At 41.2% G+C, this 17,000-nt stretch overlaps 1 protein-coding gene across 1 annotated transcript in view; it reads left to right on the top strand.

Moving 5' to 3' along the window:
* LOC133568898 (nicotinamide/nicotinic acid mononucleotide adenylyltransferase 3-like) overlaps positions 1 to 17,000 on the top strand; it is a 59,808-nt gene that overhangs the window by 17,613 nt on the left and 25,195 nt on the right. The window contains exon 4 of the mRNA XM_061921092.1: positions 8,424 to 8,503. Within this exon, the coding sequence (XP_061777076.1) occupies positions 8,424 to 8,503 (80 nt within the window). The remainder of the gene's footprint in view (positions 1 to 8,423; positions 8,504 to 17,000) is intronic.

Below are 17,000 nucleotides of genomic sequence, written 5' to 3'. Positions count from 1 at the left end.
CCAGGAATCCCGTTATACAATTTCTCTATTCAACATGTTACTACTTCAACATTTCTCAACCGATTTGAAAAATTCCAACACCAACCATTTCATCTCATTCAGACTATACAAGTTTTTTACCATTCTCCAAAAAATTCCCGCTTATTCCAAAATTCCCACATTTTTTGGAATGGGACATTCTTCAAAGTTCCACAAATCGTTCCACTGTCAAAACATTCCTCTTAATCGGGACAAAGAACAAAGATTTTTTTTGAACTGGAAAAATTCCCGGTTTTCCCAAAATTCCAGGAATCCCGTTATACCATTTCTCTATTCAACATGTTACTACCTCAACATTTCTCAACCAATTTGAAAAATTCCAACACCAACCATTTCATCTCATTCAGACCATTCAAGTTTTTTACCATTCTCCAAAAAATTCCCGCTTATTCCGAAATTCCCACATTTTTTGGAATGGGACATTCTTCAAAGTTCCTCAAATCGTTCCACTGTCAAAACATTCCTCTTAATCGGGACAAAGAACAAAGTTGTTTTTTGAACTGGAAAAATTCCCGGTTTTCCCAATATTCCAGGAATCCCGTTATACAATTTCTCTATTCAACATGTTACTACTTCAACCTTTCTCGACCAATTTGAAAAATTCCAACACCAACCATTTCAACTCATTCAGACTATACAAGTTTTTTACCATTCTCCAGAAAATTCCCGCTTATTCCAAAATTCCCACATTTTTTGGAATGGGACATGAGAACACTCTCTACCATCAACATCCAGAAAGCAGCAGGCCCAGACAACATCCCCGGTAGTGTGCTGAAGGATTGCGCAGAGGAGCTGAAGGACGTCTTTACAGACATCTTTAACACCTCCCTGAAGCAAGCCATTGTCCCCACATGCTTCAAAACCGCCACTATCATACCTGTGCCAAAGACATAATCCCCGTCAAGTTTTAACGACTACCGTCCTGTGGCACTGACATCCATCATCATAAAAAGCTTCGAACGGTTGGTCATGTCACATATCAAATCAATCCTCCTCCCCCACCTTGGACCCATTCCAGTTTGCATACCGAGCCAGATGATCTACAGAGGATGCAATCTGCTCTGCCCTCCACCCAGCCCTCACCCACCTGGATCAGAAACACTCATATGTGAGAATGCTGTTCATAGATTTCAGTTCAGCATCCATCCATCTTCTTCCGCTTATCCGAGGTCGGGTCGCGGGGGCAACAGCCTAAGCAGGGAAACCCAGACTTCCCTCTCCCCAGCCACTTCGTCTAGCTCTTCCTGGGTGATCCCGAGGCGTTCCCAGGCCAGCCGGGAGACATAGTCTTCCCAACGTGTCCTGGGTCTTCCCCGTGGCCTCCTACCGGTTGGACGTGCCCTAAACACCTCCCTAGGGAGGCGTTCGGGTGGCATCCTGACCAGATGCCCGAACCACCTCATCTGGCTCCTCTCGATGTGAAGGAGCAGCGGCTTTACTTTGAGTTCCTCCCGGATGGCAGAGCTTCTCACCCTATCTCTAAGGGAGAGCCCCGCCACACGGCGGAGGAAACTCATTTCGGCCGCTTGTACCCGTGATCTTATCCTTTCGGTCATGACCCAAAGCTCATGACCATAGGTGAGGATGGGAACATAAATCGACCGGTAAATTGAGAGCTTTGCCTTCCGGCTCAGCTCCTTCTTCACCACAACGGATCGGTACAACGTCCGCATTACTGAAGACGCCGCACCGATCCGCCTGTCGATCTCACGATCCACTCTTCCCCCACCCGTGAACAAGACTCCTAGGTACTTGAACTCCTCCACTTGGGGCAGGGTCTCCTCCCCAACCCGGAGAGGCCATTCCACCCTTTTCCGGGCGAGAACCATGGACTCGGACTTAGAGGTGCTGATTCTCATTCCGGTCGCTTCACACTCGGCTGCAAACCGATCCAGCGAGAGCTGAAGATACTGGTCCGATGAAGCCATCAGGACCACATCATCTGCAAAAAGCAGAGACCTAATCCTGCGGTCACCAAACCGGAACCCCTCAACGCCTTGGCTGCGTCTAGAAATTCTGTCCATAAAAGTTATGAACAGAATCGGTGACAAAGGACAGCCTTGGCGGAGTCCAACCCTCACTGGAAATGTGTTCGACTTACCGCCGGCAATGCGGACCAAGCTCTGGCACTGACCGTACAGGGAGCGGACCGCCAATATAAGACAGTCCGATACCCCATACTCTCTGAGCACTCCCCACAGGACTTCCCGAGGGACACGGTCGAATGCCTTCTCCAAGTCCACAAAGCACATGTGGCACTGGTTGGGCAAACTCCCATGCACCCTCAAGAACCCTGCCGAGAGTATAGAGCTGGTCCACAGTTCCACGACCAGAACAAAACACCATAATACCACAACAACTCACCTGCAAACTTGGCAAACTGGGCCTCAGCATCTCACTCTGCAATTGGCTGCTCGACTTCCTTAGTCCGAGGCCAGCAAGCAGTACGTGTTGGTAACAACACCTCAAGCACCATCACCCTGAGCACAGGGGCTCCAAAAGGCTGTGTGCTCAGTCCTCTGCTCTTCACTCTACTGACACATGACTGCACACCAACCTACAGCTCCAACCACCTCGTTAAGTTTGCGGACGACACAACTCTGGTGGACTCACTACAGGAAAGAGGTGGACCTCCTGACCACGTGGTGCAGGGGACAACAATCTCTTGCTGAATGTCAGCAAGACAAAAGAGATTGTTGTCAATTTCCAGAGAGGCCAGACTCAACACCTGCCACTGACCATCGGTGGTGCTGCAGTGGAGAGAGTAAGGAGCACCAAATTCCTGGGGGTGCACATCAGTGCGGACCTGTCATGGACCACCAACACCGCATCACTGGTGAAGAAGGCCCAACAGCGCCTTTACTTCCTGCGAAAACTAAAGCAGGCAAGTGCTCCACCACCCATCCTGACCACTTTTTACAGAGGCACCATTCAATCAATCAATCAATCAATCAATGTTTACTTATATAGCCCTAAATCTCAAAGGGCTGCACAAACCACCACGACACCCTCGGTAGGCCCACATAAGGGCAAGGAAAACTCACACCCAGTGGGACGTCTGTGACAATGATGACTATGAGAACCTTAGAGAGGAGGAAAGCAATGGATGTCGAGCGGGTCTAACATGATACTGTGAAAGTTCAATCCACAATGGATCCAACACAGTCGCGAGAGTCCAGTCCAAAGCGGATCCAACACAGCAGCGAGAGTCCCGTTCACAGCGGAGCCAGCAGGAAACCATCCCAGCATCGCAGAGATGTCCCCAGCCGATACACAGGCAAGCAGTACATGGCCACCGGATCGGACCGGACCCCCTCCACAAGGGAGAGTGGGACATAGAAGAAAAAGAAAAGAAACGGCAGATCAACTGGTCTAAAAAGGGAGTCTATTTAAAGGCTAGAGTATACAAATGAGTTTTAAGGTGAGACTTAAATGCTTCTACTGAGGTGGCATCTCGAACTGTTACCGGGAGGGCATTCCAGAGTACTGGAGCCCGAACGGAAAACGCTCTATAGCCCGCAGACTTTTTTTGGGCTTTGGGAATCACTAACAAGCCGGAGTCCTTTGAACGCAGATTTCTTGCCGGGACATATGGTACAATACAATCGGCAAGATAGGATGGAGCTAGACCGTGTAGTATTTTATACGTAAGTAGTGAAACCTTAAAGTCACATCTTAAGTGCACAGGAAGCCAGTGCAGGTGAGCCAGTACAGGCGTAATGTGATCAAACTTTCTTGTTCTTGTCAAAAGTCTAGCAGCCGCATTTTGTACCAACTGTAATCTTTTAATGCTAGACATGGGGAGACCCGAAAATAATACGTTACAGTAGTCGAGGCGAGACGTAACAAACGCATGGATAATGATCTCAGCGTCTTTAGTGGACAGAATGGAGCGAATTTTAGCGATATTACGGAGATGAAAGAAGGCCGTTTTAGTAACGCTTTTAATGTGTGCCTCAAAGGAGAGAGTTGGGTCGAAGATAATACCCAGATTCTTTACCGTGTCGCCTTGTTTAATTGTTTGGTTGTCAAATGTCAGAGTTGTATTATTAAATAGAGTTCGGTGTCTAGCAGGACCGATAATTAGCATTTCCGTTTTTTTGGCGTTGAGTTGCAAAAAGTTAGCGGACATCCATTGTTTAATTTCATTAAGACACGCCTCCAGCTGACTACAATCCGGCGTGTTGGTCAGCTTTAGGGGCATGTAGAGTTGGGTGTCATCAGCATCCTTTCTAGCTGCATCAACACAACAGAAGAGACCTGCAGCGCATCGTGAAAACAGCTGGGAAAATCATTGGTGCACCACTCCCATCTCTTCAGGACTTATACACCACCCGCCTCACCCGCAAAGCACTCACAATTGTGAGTGACGCAAGCCACCCCGCACACAACCTGTTCAGCCTCCATCCCTCTGGAAGAAGATACAAGAGCCTCCGTTCTCGCACCACCAGACTCACCAACAGCTTTTACCATGCGCCACCCCCTCAATCCCTCAATCCTCAGCCCGATCAGGACTTTGAAATCCCCCTCCCCGGAACAACCTGAGCTCTAAACCTCATGAACCACAGAAAAATGACTATGCAAAATTGCACACATCTGCTGCTAAGTATATCATAAGTATTTGCACTATTGATAAAACACTCATTGTTTACAGCCATATCCTATTTAAAAACAACAGGAACTATGTATATTGTCACTTTAGTAGGTAGACATATTCACGTTGCACTTTACTGTTGGGTTTTCTTTTCTTTTTGTCTACGCATGGGAGAGTGAGAAACAAAATTTCGATTCCTTTGTATGTCTTTACATGTAAAGAAATTGACAAATAAAGCTGACTTGACTTGACTTCTTCGAAGTTCCACAAACCCTACATTTTTAATCTCATTCAAACTGATCCAAACTGGGAATTGTGTGCTCTACTTCAACAATTCCCAAAAAAATTCCAGGTTTTCAGTTCAACGTTAGCATTGGACCATTCACACGCAATTCCCTTGAGGAATTGCCTCACCTAGTTGTTTTTGTGTTTTGCCAGCTATATGATTATATTAAACAAACTAACAAATAATGTCAAAAACATTTGAATATTCTTTATCATTGCTATCTGAATTACCTGCTTTATTGGTCTGTATTATGTTAGAACCAAATAAAGGTGCTCTTATGTTGTGTTAGCACTAGTGCTAATATTTCTGTTCACTGTTGTAATTCTAGCATCGGTGCTAACATCACTGTGCAGTATGGGTGTAACGGTACGTGTATTTGTATCGAACCGTTTCGGTACGGGGGTTTCGGTTCGGCACGCGGGCGTATCAAACGAGTTCGGAAGCAGAAGTCTTCAAAAGCTGCTCTGCTTTCTGCCTCTGTCTCTGCCTCATTGTCCCGCCCACACAACGATCTGATTTGTTACATACAAAGCCAATCAGCAGTGCGTATTCAGACCTCAGGGCGATGTAGTCTGCTTTAGCATCGAGCAGAGATATTCGTTTAGCAGGGGAGGAGCGGATTCTACCCAAATTATACTAAAGACTTCCCAGTCACAACTATTACAAACATCACTATGAGCCCGTTGACCTTCTAGAAACTTAAACTGCAGCTCAGCTCGCTCACAGTATAGGCTTGAGGTGAAGGCTAATTAGCTTTTAGCGTAACGTTTGCTCATTTTACTATGTGTGTGTGTGTGTGTGTGTGTGTTAGGGGCAGCAAAACCCTGTCTGTCTGTTATTTCATTTAATTCTATTGTGTTTAGGGATGAATAGTCTCTCCTATTGCAATTGTACTATTTTTCAGCTATAGTTACATGAATCATTAGTAATGTAGCAGCCTAGTTTTGAATAGCAGGGTCCCTGCTATCACATGTTGATAAAAATACAACATTTACATAATAAAAGTCAACTAAAGGCTTCCCAAATGCTGTAATAAATTAAGCATGATGAGTTGACATTAAACAGTTTCAATGGAAACTGTTAAATGTTGCACTTTTTATATGTAGAAGAAAGGTTTTGTCATGTGATTTAATCAAAGCAACAACTTGAGGCAGTTTAATGTGGATTAACGTGGGCAGAATTATTATCGTGTTCCCAATGTTAAAAGGAAAAAGCCATTGTTTACAAATTTGGTAAATAAATAACCCAAAAATGTATATTTTGTTGTTTTCTTACTGTCCGAAAATGAACCGAACCGTGACCTCTAAACCGAGGTACGTACCGAACCGAAATTTTTGTGTACCGTTACACCCCTACTGTGCAGCTATTTTAGCCGAGCTCCTGCGGTAACGTTACTGTCCGTGGTTGCTTTAGCACTCATGTCGGTGCTAACATTGCTTCCCAGAGTTGTTTTAGTGCTAGCAATAAGCGTTAGTAGTTCAACAGAAACACAATTGTTGTGTTCACAGTGGTTTTCGCACTAGTGTCCGTGCTAACAGTGCTAGTGTTCCTGTTCGGAGTGTTTTAGCTTGACTGCAGGAGTTTTCAAAGTGTGAAGCGTGGTGTGCCGTGGGAGATTATGTCATTTCACCTAATTTCGTTAAAAATATTTTTTGCAAACCATTAATTATAATCCGCAAAAATAATGTGCCGGTGCTGTCTAGAGCTCGGCAGAGTAACCGTGTAATACTCTTCCATATTAGTAGGTGGCAGCCGGTAGCTAATTGCTTTGTAGATGTCGGGAACAGGTCGTGTGGGACGACGATAGTTTTTCGAGATCACAATAGGCAGACGACAGCGGGAGGCAGCGTTCAGGTAAAAAGGTGCCTAATGCTTAAACCAATAACAAACAAAAGGTGAGTGCCCCTAAGAAAAGGCTTTGAAGCTGAGGGAAGCCTATGCAGAACTGGCTACAAAGTAAACAAAAACAGAATGCTGGACAATAGCAAAGACTTACCGTGGAGTAGAGTCGGCGTCCACAAAGTACATCCTGTACATGACATGACAATCAACAATGTCCGCACGAAAAAGGACGGCAACAACTAAAATAGTCTTGATTGCTAAAACAAAGCAGGTGCGGGGAATAGCGCTCAAAGGAAGACATGAAACTGCAACAGGAAAATACAGACAAAACAGGAAAAGCCACCACAATAGGAGCACAAGACAAGAACTAAAACACCCAAAAAAACTACTTTGAGACAAGAGCTATAGTGATGCTCGCTTTGTTATGCTTTAAAGTCATATCTGAGAATTGCGACAATGACTTTACAATACGAAGGTCCTGCAGTCCTGGGTTCAATCCCAGGCTCGGGATCTTTCTGTGTGGAGTTTGCATGTTCTCCCCGTGAATGCGTGGGTTCCCTCCGGGTACTCCGGCTTCCTCCCACTTCCAAAGACATGCACCTGGGGATAAGTTGATTGGCAACACTAAATTGGCCCTAGTGTATGAATGTGACTGTGAATGTTGTCTGTCTATCTGTGTTGGCCCTGCGATGAGGTGGCGACTTGTCCAGAGTGTACCCCGCCTTCCGCCCGATTGTAGCTGAGATAGCCGCCAGCGCCTCCCGCCACCCTAAAAGGTAATAAGCAGTAGAACATGGATGGATGGATGGACTTTTTATTGTCTACTGAGTTTCACTTTTTAATGATATCTGCTGGTGGTGTGCTTCCGAATTTCTTCAATGAAAAAAATGTGCCTCGGCTTAATAAAGGCTTAGTGGCCACATGCGTGGACAGCACCTTTTAGCTCTTATTTCCAAAATTGTGTACACTACTGAATTGGGGCCTTATGGCCACTTATGTGGACACTTATACTGCCATCTGGTGGTGTCAGAAGAGTATAACGTTCAATGGAATTTGGAAAAAAAAAAAGTGATGATTCTTAGTTTTTATTTTAATTAGGGTGTAAAAATAAGATATAAAAAGAAGATTCTTAGTTTTTATTCTAATTCGGGTCCAATAAACCCAAAGAGAAATTTAAAAAAGCATGTAAGAAACAGCTTGGGCCTTAAGAGGTTAAAAAAGGTTGAAAAAGACTGGTTTATAGAAACATTTGAGTGAAACTTATCAATAGTTTTGTGCTCATTCTATCATTCAAGCTCCTCCATTCATCTTCTAATCCCCCCCTTCCTCACAATTGTGCTCAAACCCTCCTCCCCTTCACATAGTTGTTTCTGAGCCCCGTTTGCGCAACCGATCGTGTCATAAATTGGCCCGTTGTTTTCCGAGAGCACGCCACCTCCGTCATCCCGCTGCATTTGACTAGGAAGAGAAAAAAAAAACGTTTAAGAAGCTTTACTGGTTTCATACTTTTGTTTGCCTTTGTCCCACATGCTGATTCACCTCCCACTGATGACACAAGTTTGCCAACATTTTTATAGCATGATTCAATAATATTTGTAGTTATATATTTATATATATATATATATGAGAATTGAATACCATCCCTCTCACGCCCTTGCATAGGTATCATTATGGTCGTATACTAAAGGAATATGAAGAGAGGTCACATGACGACTCCAATGGAAGCAGCCACCCTTCTCAAAGTAAGAACCTGTTACTCACAAAACCTTCTGGTTTTATTTTGTATATCTTATTGGTATCCAAAGTATGCAACGTTAGTACGAATAACTTTTCAAATAAATTTGACGTAGGGCTGGGCGATATGGCCTTTTGAGACAAGTGGTAGGAAATGGATGGAGGGATATTTTTAGGCCATATTGCGATACACGATATATATCTCGATATTTTGCCTTAGCATGAATGAACACTTGATGCATATAATCACAGCAGTATGATGATTCCATGTGTCTACATTAAAACATTCTTCTTCATATTGCATTAATACATGGGTGTTAAACTCTGGCCCTAATTTAATTTGGCCCTTGAGGCAATATCAAATTAGCATTACAGCTGGCCCGCCGTTATTACACAGCGGCGATGCCGCTGTAACACCGCAATTTCTCACACTTGCCAATCCTCCCGAAGTTCACTGCCCCTCCCGAAAATCTCCCGGTGCACGCATTCTCCAGATTTTCACCCGGACAACAATATTGAGGGCGTGCCTTACTGCCTTTAGCATTCTCTACAACCTGTCGTCACGTCTGCATTTCCTCCATACAAACAGCGTGCAGGCCCACTCGCATAATATATGCGGCTATTACACACACATAAGTGAATGCAACCCATACTTGGTCAACAGCCATACAGGTCACACTGAGGGTGGCCGTATAAACAACTTTACAACTGTTACAAATATGCGCCACACTGTGAACTCACAGCAAACAAGAATGACAAACACATTTCGGGAGAACATCTGCACTGTAACATAACATAAACACAACAAAACAAATACCCAGAACCCCCCTTGCAGCACTAACTCTTTCGGGACGCTACAATATATTTTGATATTTACCTTAGAAGGCTGCAAATAGAAAAGAGGCATTACATTTGTATTTAAATTTTATTTGAAAAGCCATTGATATTTTTTTTATTATTATTATTATTATTTGAAGCTCGATTTTGCATTTCACTATAAAGTTACTGTTACTGTTACTTGCTTGTTCAATGTTCAATGCAAAACTTGTTTGGGTCCCTATTAAAAGGTTTATTTGTTCAATCTTGACCCGCGGCTTTGTTCAGTTTTGAATTTTGGCCCACTCTGTATTTGAGTTTGACACCCCTGCATTAATTTTAAACTTTCATGCAGAGAGGGAAATCACAACTAAGTCCATTGACCAAAAGTGTATTTATTAAACAGTTTTTAAGCAGTGGCACAAACATTCATGTCATTTCCAAAATAAAGTGCAAGATTGTCAGAGACATTTTATAACAAGGTACGAGTGCACTTTTGTGCATGATGTCACTAAGATGACATATCAAAACAACACTAGATTAAAGTGCACTTTTTGTACAGAACACCACTACAATAGTTTAGAACAAATAAAGTGCACTTTTGTGCATGATGTCACACAAGATATTTCAATAACTGTCAAAGAAAAATGAGCTGCATAATAGGAAATCAAATAGTGTTCGTCCTTCGCTATGTGGTAGTTTACTGTGGACGTTATCTCCTTCTGTTGACAATTTTTTTCATACGGTGTCGATCTGGAAATGTTTGCCTCGGCATTTTGATGGTGTGGCACCTAATGGAGATGTTGACATGTGGAGTAAGCACTCTTCATTCTCTAGCAGGCGACTTTTCAAATGATGCTACTTTTGGTAGCAACACTTGCCGCAGACTTGACAAATTACGGTTGTCGGTTCGACATATTCCCACTTGAAGCCAAACCACCGCCAGACAATGGACCCCCTGCTGTTTTTCGTGGGAATTAATGATTCCTTCATTTGTTACCAGATTCGCACCTTCTTTCTCGCGTATTACCACTCGCACGGCTCCGCTAGCATCACAGCTAACGTTACCCATGCTGCTACCTCTTTGCTCCGCGAGGGCGTGTACGTATGTGACGTATGATGTGACGTATGTAAGAAGGTGCGCTTGCTGTCTGTGAGAAGGAGAGACAAGAATGAGTGAGAAGAGCCTGTAGTGCAGGGGTCACCAACCTTTTTGAAACCAGGAGCTACTTCTTGGGTACTGATTAATGTGAAGGGCTAGATTTGCCAGAATAATTTTTTAGAATTTTAATCATAATAAGTTTGAAGAAATATTTTACAAATATTCGGAAGCTAAAATGAAGAATTAAATTAAAATGTATTTATTATTCTTTTCAATTAAAAAAAAAATACTTGAACATTAATTTAAATTGTAAGGAAAAAAGAGGAAGGAATTTAAAACGTAAAAATGTATATGTGTTTAAAAATCCTAAAATCATTTTTAAGGTTGGATTTTTTCTCTAAAATGGTCTTTCTAAAAGTTATAAGAAGAAAAGTAAAAAAATAAATGATTTTTTTTTAAACAAGTGAAGACCAAGTCTTTAAAGGGGAACATTATCACAATTTCAAAAGGGTTGAAAAAAATTAAAAATCAGTTCCCAGTGGCTTGTTTTATTTTTCAAAGTTTTTTTCAAAATTTTACACCTCCTGGAATATCCCTAAAAAAAGCTTGAAAGTTCTTGATTTTCGCTATTTGCAATGCGACGTCATACAGTGCTGCCAATACAAACAACATGGCGATTACCACAGCAAAATATAGCGACATTAGCTCGGATTCAGACTCGGATTTCAGCGGTTTAAGCGATTCAACAGATTACGCATGTATTGAAACAGATGGTCGGAGTATGGAGGCAGATAGCGAAAACGAAATTGAAGAAGAAATTGAAGCTATTGAGCGAATAGCTATTGACGCTATTCGGCCATAGCATGGTTGTACCTAATGAAGTGGCCCATAGCATGGCTGCCTTATTAGCATCGCCGGTAAAATGTGCGGACCAAACGGTCAGGACTTTTGCATCTTGTCCCACTGGAGCAACTTAAATCCGTCGATTGGTAAGTGTTTGTTTTGCATTAAATGTGGGTATCTAGTTTCAAATGTACATACAGCTAGCGTAAATAGCATGTTAGCATCGATTAGCATAGCATGTTAGCATCGATTAGCTGGCAGTCATGCCGTGACCAAATATGTCTGATTAGCACATAAGTCAACAACATCAACAAAACTCACCTTTGTGATTTCGTTGACTTAATCGTTGCAAATGCATCTGCAGGTTATCCATACATCTCTGTGCCATGTCTGTCTTAGCATCGCCGGTCAAATGTGCAGACATTCTGGCACATTCAATGGGGGTCTGGCAGCAGATTTCTTGCCAGTGGTGCAACTTGAATCCATCCCTGTTAGTGTTGTTACAACCTCCGACAACACACCGACGAGACATGATGTCGCCAAGGTTCCAAAAAATAGTCGAAAAAACGGAAAATAACAGAGCTGAGACTCGGTGTTTGTAATGTTTTGAAAATTAAAATGGCGGGTGTGTTACCTCGGTGACGTCACCTAAAAGACCGATAAACAGAAAGGCGTTTAATTTGCCAAAATTCACCCATTTAGAGTTCGGAAATCGGTTAAAAAAATACATGGTCTTTTTCCTGCACCATCAAGGTATATATTGATGCTTGCATAGGTTTGGTGATAATGTTCCCCTTTAAAATATTTTCTTGGATTTTCAAATTCTATTTGAGTTTTGTCTCTCTTGGAATTAAAAATGTCGAGCAAAGCGAGACCAGCATGCTGGTGAATAAATACAATTTAAAAAATAGAGGCAGCTCACTGGTAAGTGCTGCTCTTCCAGCTATTTTTAGAACAGGCCAGCGGGCGACTCATCTGGTCCTTACGGGCACCGCGTTGGTGACCCCTGCTGTAGTGTAATGCCCGCAGCTAAATGCAACTGCATGAGAACATATACTCCAATATCACCATATAGTCATATTCTGTATCGCACAGAGACAAACCCGCGATATATCGAGTATATCGATGTATCGCCCAGCCCTAACTTGACGTGAGGAAAATAATATACAAAATGTTTAAAAAAGTGAATTGGGGCTATTTGTTTTGTGTCTCTCTTTAAGCGACATTTTTTTTTTTTTTTTCCGGCAATCTTCACATAAAACAAAGAACAACAAGAAAAGAAAAAGAAAAGAAAAAACACTCATTTGAGCAATGATTGAGCCGAAAGGGTGTAGGTTGAAGCAACGCTTATATAAACCTACCCCATCACAACAAGAACAAGGCCCAAAACACATAAAATCTAAAACATGCTTCACTTATATTACTTTTTTTTTTTTTTTTTTTAAACAATATATAAGCAACATATATGTAGCACACGTCTCATATACACAGTTTAACATTTAAATCAAACATATACATTTGTACACTTATATATATATATATATATATACATACACACACATACATATACACATACATATACATACATACACACATATATATATATACATACATATATACACATATACATACATACATTATACATACACAATTCATTTAAATTCCATATAAAGTGGTAATATATACATTTTAATATAACCTATATGTATAATTATGAAATCATAAATTGTATTTATATACATATATATTATTGTCTTTCTAAAACAATGTTTGCTCTTCTTTCTTATATTTACTAATGATAAATGATTTAAAAAGCTTTTTAAACTGGTTTATGTTGGTGCTGTGTTTTATTTCATCCTTTAAACAGTTCCATATTTTAACCCCTGCTATTGCCTGAATATTGCCTTCAGCTGGTGGCGCTGTGCCAGTGGTTTGAAATGTTGAATGTACAAAAGCGCACTGTGTTCAGTAAAACCTTTTCTTTTTCCTGCGTATTCTGCTCTAACACGTCTTTTACAAGCTTAGTCCGTGTAAAGGATTTGTGTTCGTGTAATGTGCTATATAACACGTGCGGAGTAAAAGCCTACCGCTGCTTTCAGAGTATTAGGCGTTATTTTAATCGTCTGTTTTTAGGACTGTGTGTGTGTGAGCGCGTGTGTGTGTCCACAACTACTGAAAACTTGGATTAATTACACCTGCTGCAATTTTACGACTTTCTATTCAGAGTCAGTGTCGACATCAATACAAGCCTGGAGGGTTTTTTTCCAAAGAGAATATTATAACGTCGTAGTTTGGTGTCAAGCAGAGTGTTTTTAGCGTTAGGTAATCACAGAAATTCTCACAAGGAAATCTCCACCACATAGCAGCAACTAAACTCTACTTTAAGTCGCTGCTGTCCTCATTATCCTCAGTCATAGTGATATAACTTTTTCTGCATTTACATTGAGAACGCTTGTTAAGTTTGTTTAAATTAAGTATTTTGCGGACCAGGGAGGGTCTTCTTCTGACAAGATTCAAACCTGCCTTAGACTGGTCACTTTTGTCAAACGTACCAATGTCAATCGCTCAAGAGTGCTCTACCTTCTTTGCCTTTGACGGGAATGCGGAGCTTCTCTTGCAGCCGGTTAGCTGTATGATTGTTACTGGACCCTGTCAGGCTTGGGCTGTGGATGTTTGTGCTTCCTCGATGTAAGGATGATGTGGGACGAGTCAGGCATGAATGTAAGTACATGGTTTATGTAATAAACAAATAAACAACAAAAAGCGCTTACAATGGAGGAAGAAACTTGGCTAAAGAGTACAAACGTCAAACAAAAACACCTGCTCGTTGGCATGAAAGACAATTTAACAATAAACTTAAACAGCACGATGGCAAGACTAAAGCTCAATAGTTTCAATTTCTTCTTCAATTTCGTTTTCGCTATCTGCCTCCATACTCCGACTATCTGTTTCAATACATGCGTAATCTGTTGAATCGCTTAAACCGCTGAAATCCGAGTCTGAATCCGAGCTAATGTCGCTATATCTTGCTGTGGTAACCGCCATGTTGTTTGTATTGGCAGCACTGTATGACGTCACAGGGAAATGGACAGTCGCATCGCAAATAGCGAAAATCAAGAACTTTAAAGCTTTATTTAGGGATATTTAGGGATATTCCGGGAGGTGTAAAATTTTGAAAAAAACTTCGAAAAATAAAACAAGCCACGGGAACTGATTTTTTTTGGTTTTAAGCCTTTTGAAATTGTGATAATGTTCCCCTTTAACGTTACATATTTTTGTAAGAGCCAATACAAATAACTATAACATATAGAACATTCTATAAGTTTATCAAACAATCTGTCATTCCTAATCGATAAATCCCAAGAAATCTTATACGTCTAGTCTCTTACGTGAATGAGCTAAATAATATTATTTGATATTTTACGGTAATGTGTTAATAATTCCACAGATAAGTCGCTCCTGAGTATAAGTCGCAGCCCCGGCCAAACTATGAAAACACCTGCTCGTTGGCATGAAAGACAATTTAACAATAAACTTAAACAGCACGATGGCAAGACTAAAGACATGAAACAAAAGAGTGCACTGTGGCATAAATACATAAACTTACACGGCATGGAACTGTGGACGAAGACGTGAAAGTTTGAACAGCATGGATAGGGTGCGTGCGAGTGTGAGGATCCCAGGACGAAGACAAGAAAAAGAGTGACTTAGCTGTGATGATTTGTGAAAACAGGTGAGGCTGAGAACAAGGACGTGACAGGTGAAAACTAACGAGGTTGGCATGGAAACAAACAAAACCAGGAAGTGCAAAACGGGACTGATTGTCCAAAATCAAAAACATAACATGACAAAACAAAACATGATCCATATGTGTGACAGACCCCTTGTAGACTTTGTCTCTGTAAGAAATATGCAACTATTTGATGCTTGTTTACCGTATTTTTCGGACTATAAGTCGCACCTGCCGAAAATGCATAATAAAGAAGGAAAAAAACATATATCAGTCGCATTTTTAGTGGAAATTTATTTGATAAAACCCAACACCAAGAATAAATATCTGAAAGGCAATTTAAGATAAATAAAGAATAGTGAACAACAGGCTGAATAAGTGTACGTTATATGAGGCATAAATAACCAACTGAGAAGGTGCCTGGTATGTTAAAGGGGAACATTATCACCAAACCTATGCAAGCGTCAATATATACCTTGATGTTGCAGAAAAAAGACCATGTGTTTTTTTAACCGATTTCCGAACTCTAAATGGGTGAATTTTGGCAAATTAAACGCCTTTCTGTTTATCGTTTTTTTAGCGATGACGTCAGAACGTGACGTCACCGAGGTAACACACATTTTCATTTTCACATTACAAACACCGGGTCTCAGCTCTGTTATTTTCCATTTTTTCGACTATTTTTTGGAACCTTGGAGACATCATGCCTCGTCGGTGTGTTGTCGGAGGGTGTAACAACACTAACAGGGATGGATTCAAGTTGCACCACTGGCAAGAAATCTTCCGCCAGACCCCCATTGAATGTACCAAAGTGTCTTCACATTTGACCGGCGATGCTAAGACAGACATGGCACAGAGATGTATGGATAACCTGCAGATGCATTTGCAACGATTAAGTCAACGAAATCACAAAGGTGAGTTTTGTTGATGTTGTTGACTTATGTGCTAATCAGACATATTTGGTCACAGGGTGACTGCCAGCTAATCGATGCTAACATGCTATTTACGGTAGCTGTATGTACATTTGAAACTAGATACCCACATTTAATGCGAAACAAACACTTACCAATCGACGAATTTAAGTTGCTCCAGTGTCACAAGATGCGAAAGTCCTTATCGTTTGGTCCGCACATTTTACTGGCGATGCTAATAAGGCAGCCATGCTATGGGTCACTTCATTAGGTACACCAACGCTATGGCCGAATAGCGTCAATAGCTATTCGCTCAATAGCTTCAATTTCTTCTTCAATTTCGTTTTCGCTATCTGCCTCCATACTCTGACCATCTGTTTCAATACATGCGTAATCTGTTGAATCGCTTAAACCGCTGAAATCCAAGTCTGAATCCGAGCTAATGTCGCTATATCTTGCTGTGGTAACCGCCATGTTGTTTGTATTGGCAGCCCTGTATGACGTCACAGGGAAATGGACAGTCGCATCGCAAATAGCGAAAATCGAGAACTTTAAAGCTTTTTTTAGGGATATTCCGGGAGGTGTAAAATTTTGAAAAAAACTTCGAAAAATAAAACAAGCCACTGGGAACTGTTTTTTATTGTTTTTAAGCCTTTTGAAATTGTGATAATGTTCCCCTTACAGACGCCACACTTGGGACGGTATAGAAAGTACACATTTTTTTAGTTCTATTGTAAAACTAATATTAACTATAGTAAGTTAATATTACTAACACAGACACTTGTAATCGTGTTAGCATTAAAACGCTAGCTTCATTACACTACGATAGAACATAAAAATATGCATGAAAACATTCCAACAGACGCCACACATGGGACGGTATAGTAAGTACGAACTGTTTTAGTTCTATTGTAAAACTAATATTAACTATAGTAAGTTAATATTACTAACAGATACTTGTAAATGTGTTAGCATAACAAGCTAGCTTCATTACACTACAATAGGTCATACAAATATGCATGAAAACACTCCTACAGAAGCCACACATTGGACGGTATAGTAAGTACGAATTGTTTTAGTTCTATTGTAAAACTAATATTAAC

The sequence above is a fragment of the Nerophis ophidion genome, linkage group LG14, assembly GCF_033978795.1.
Source record: "Nerophis ophidion isolate RoL-2023_Sa linkage group LG14, RoL_Noph_v1.0, whole genome shotgun sequence".
In the NCBI taxonomy this organism is placed as follows: Eukaryota; Metazoa; Chordata; class Actinopteri; order Syngnathiformes; family Syngnathidae; genus Nerophis; species Nerophis ophidion.
This window is presented reverse-complemented; position numbering and strand designations above follow the sequence as displayed.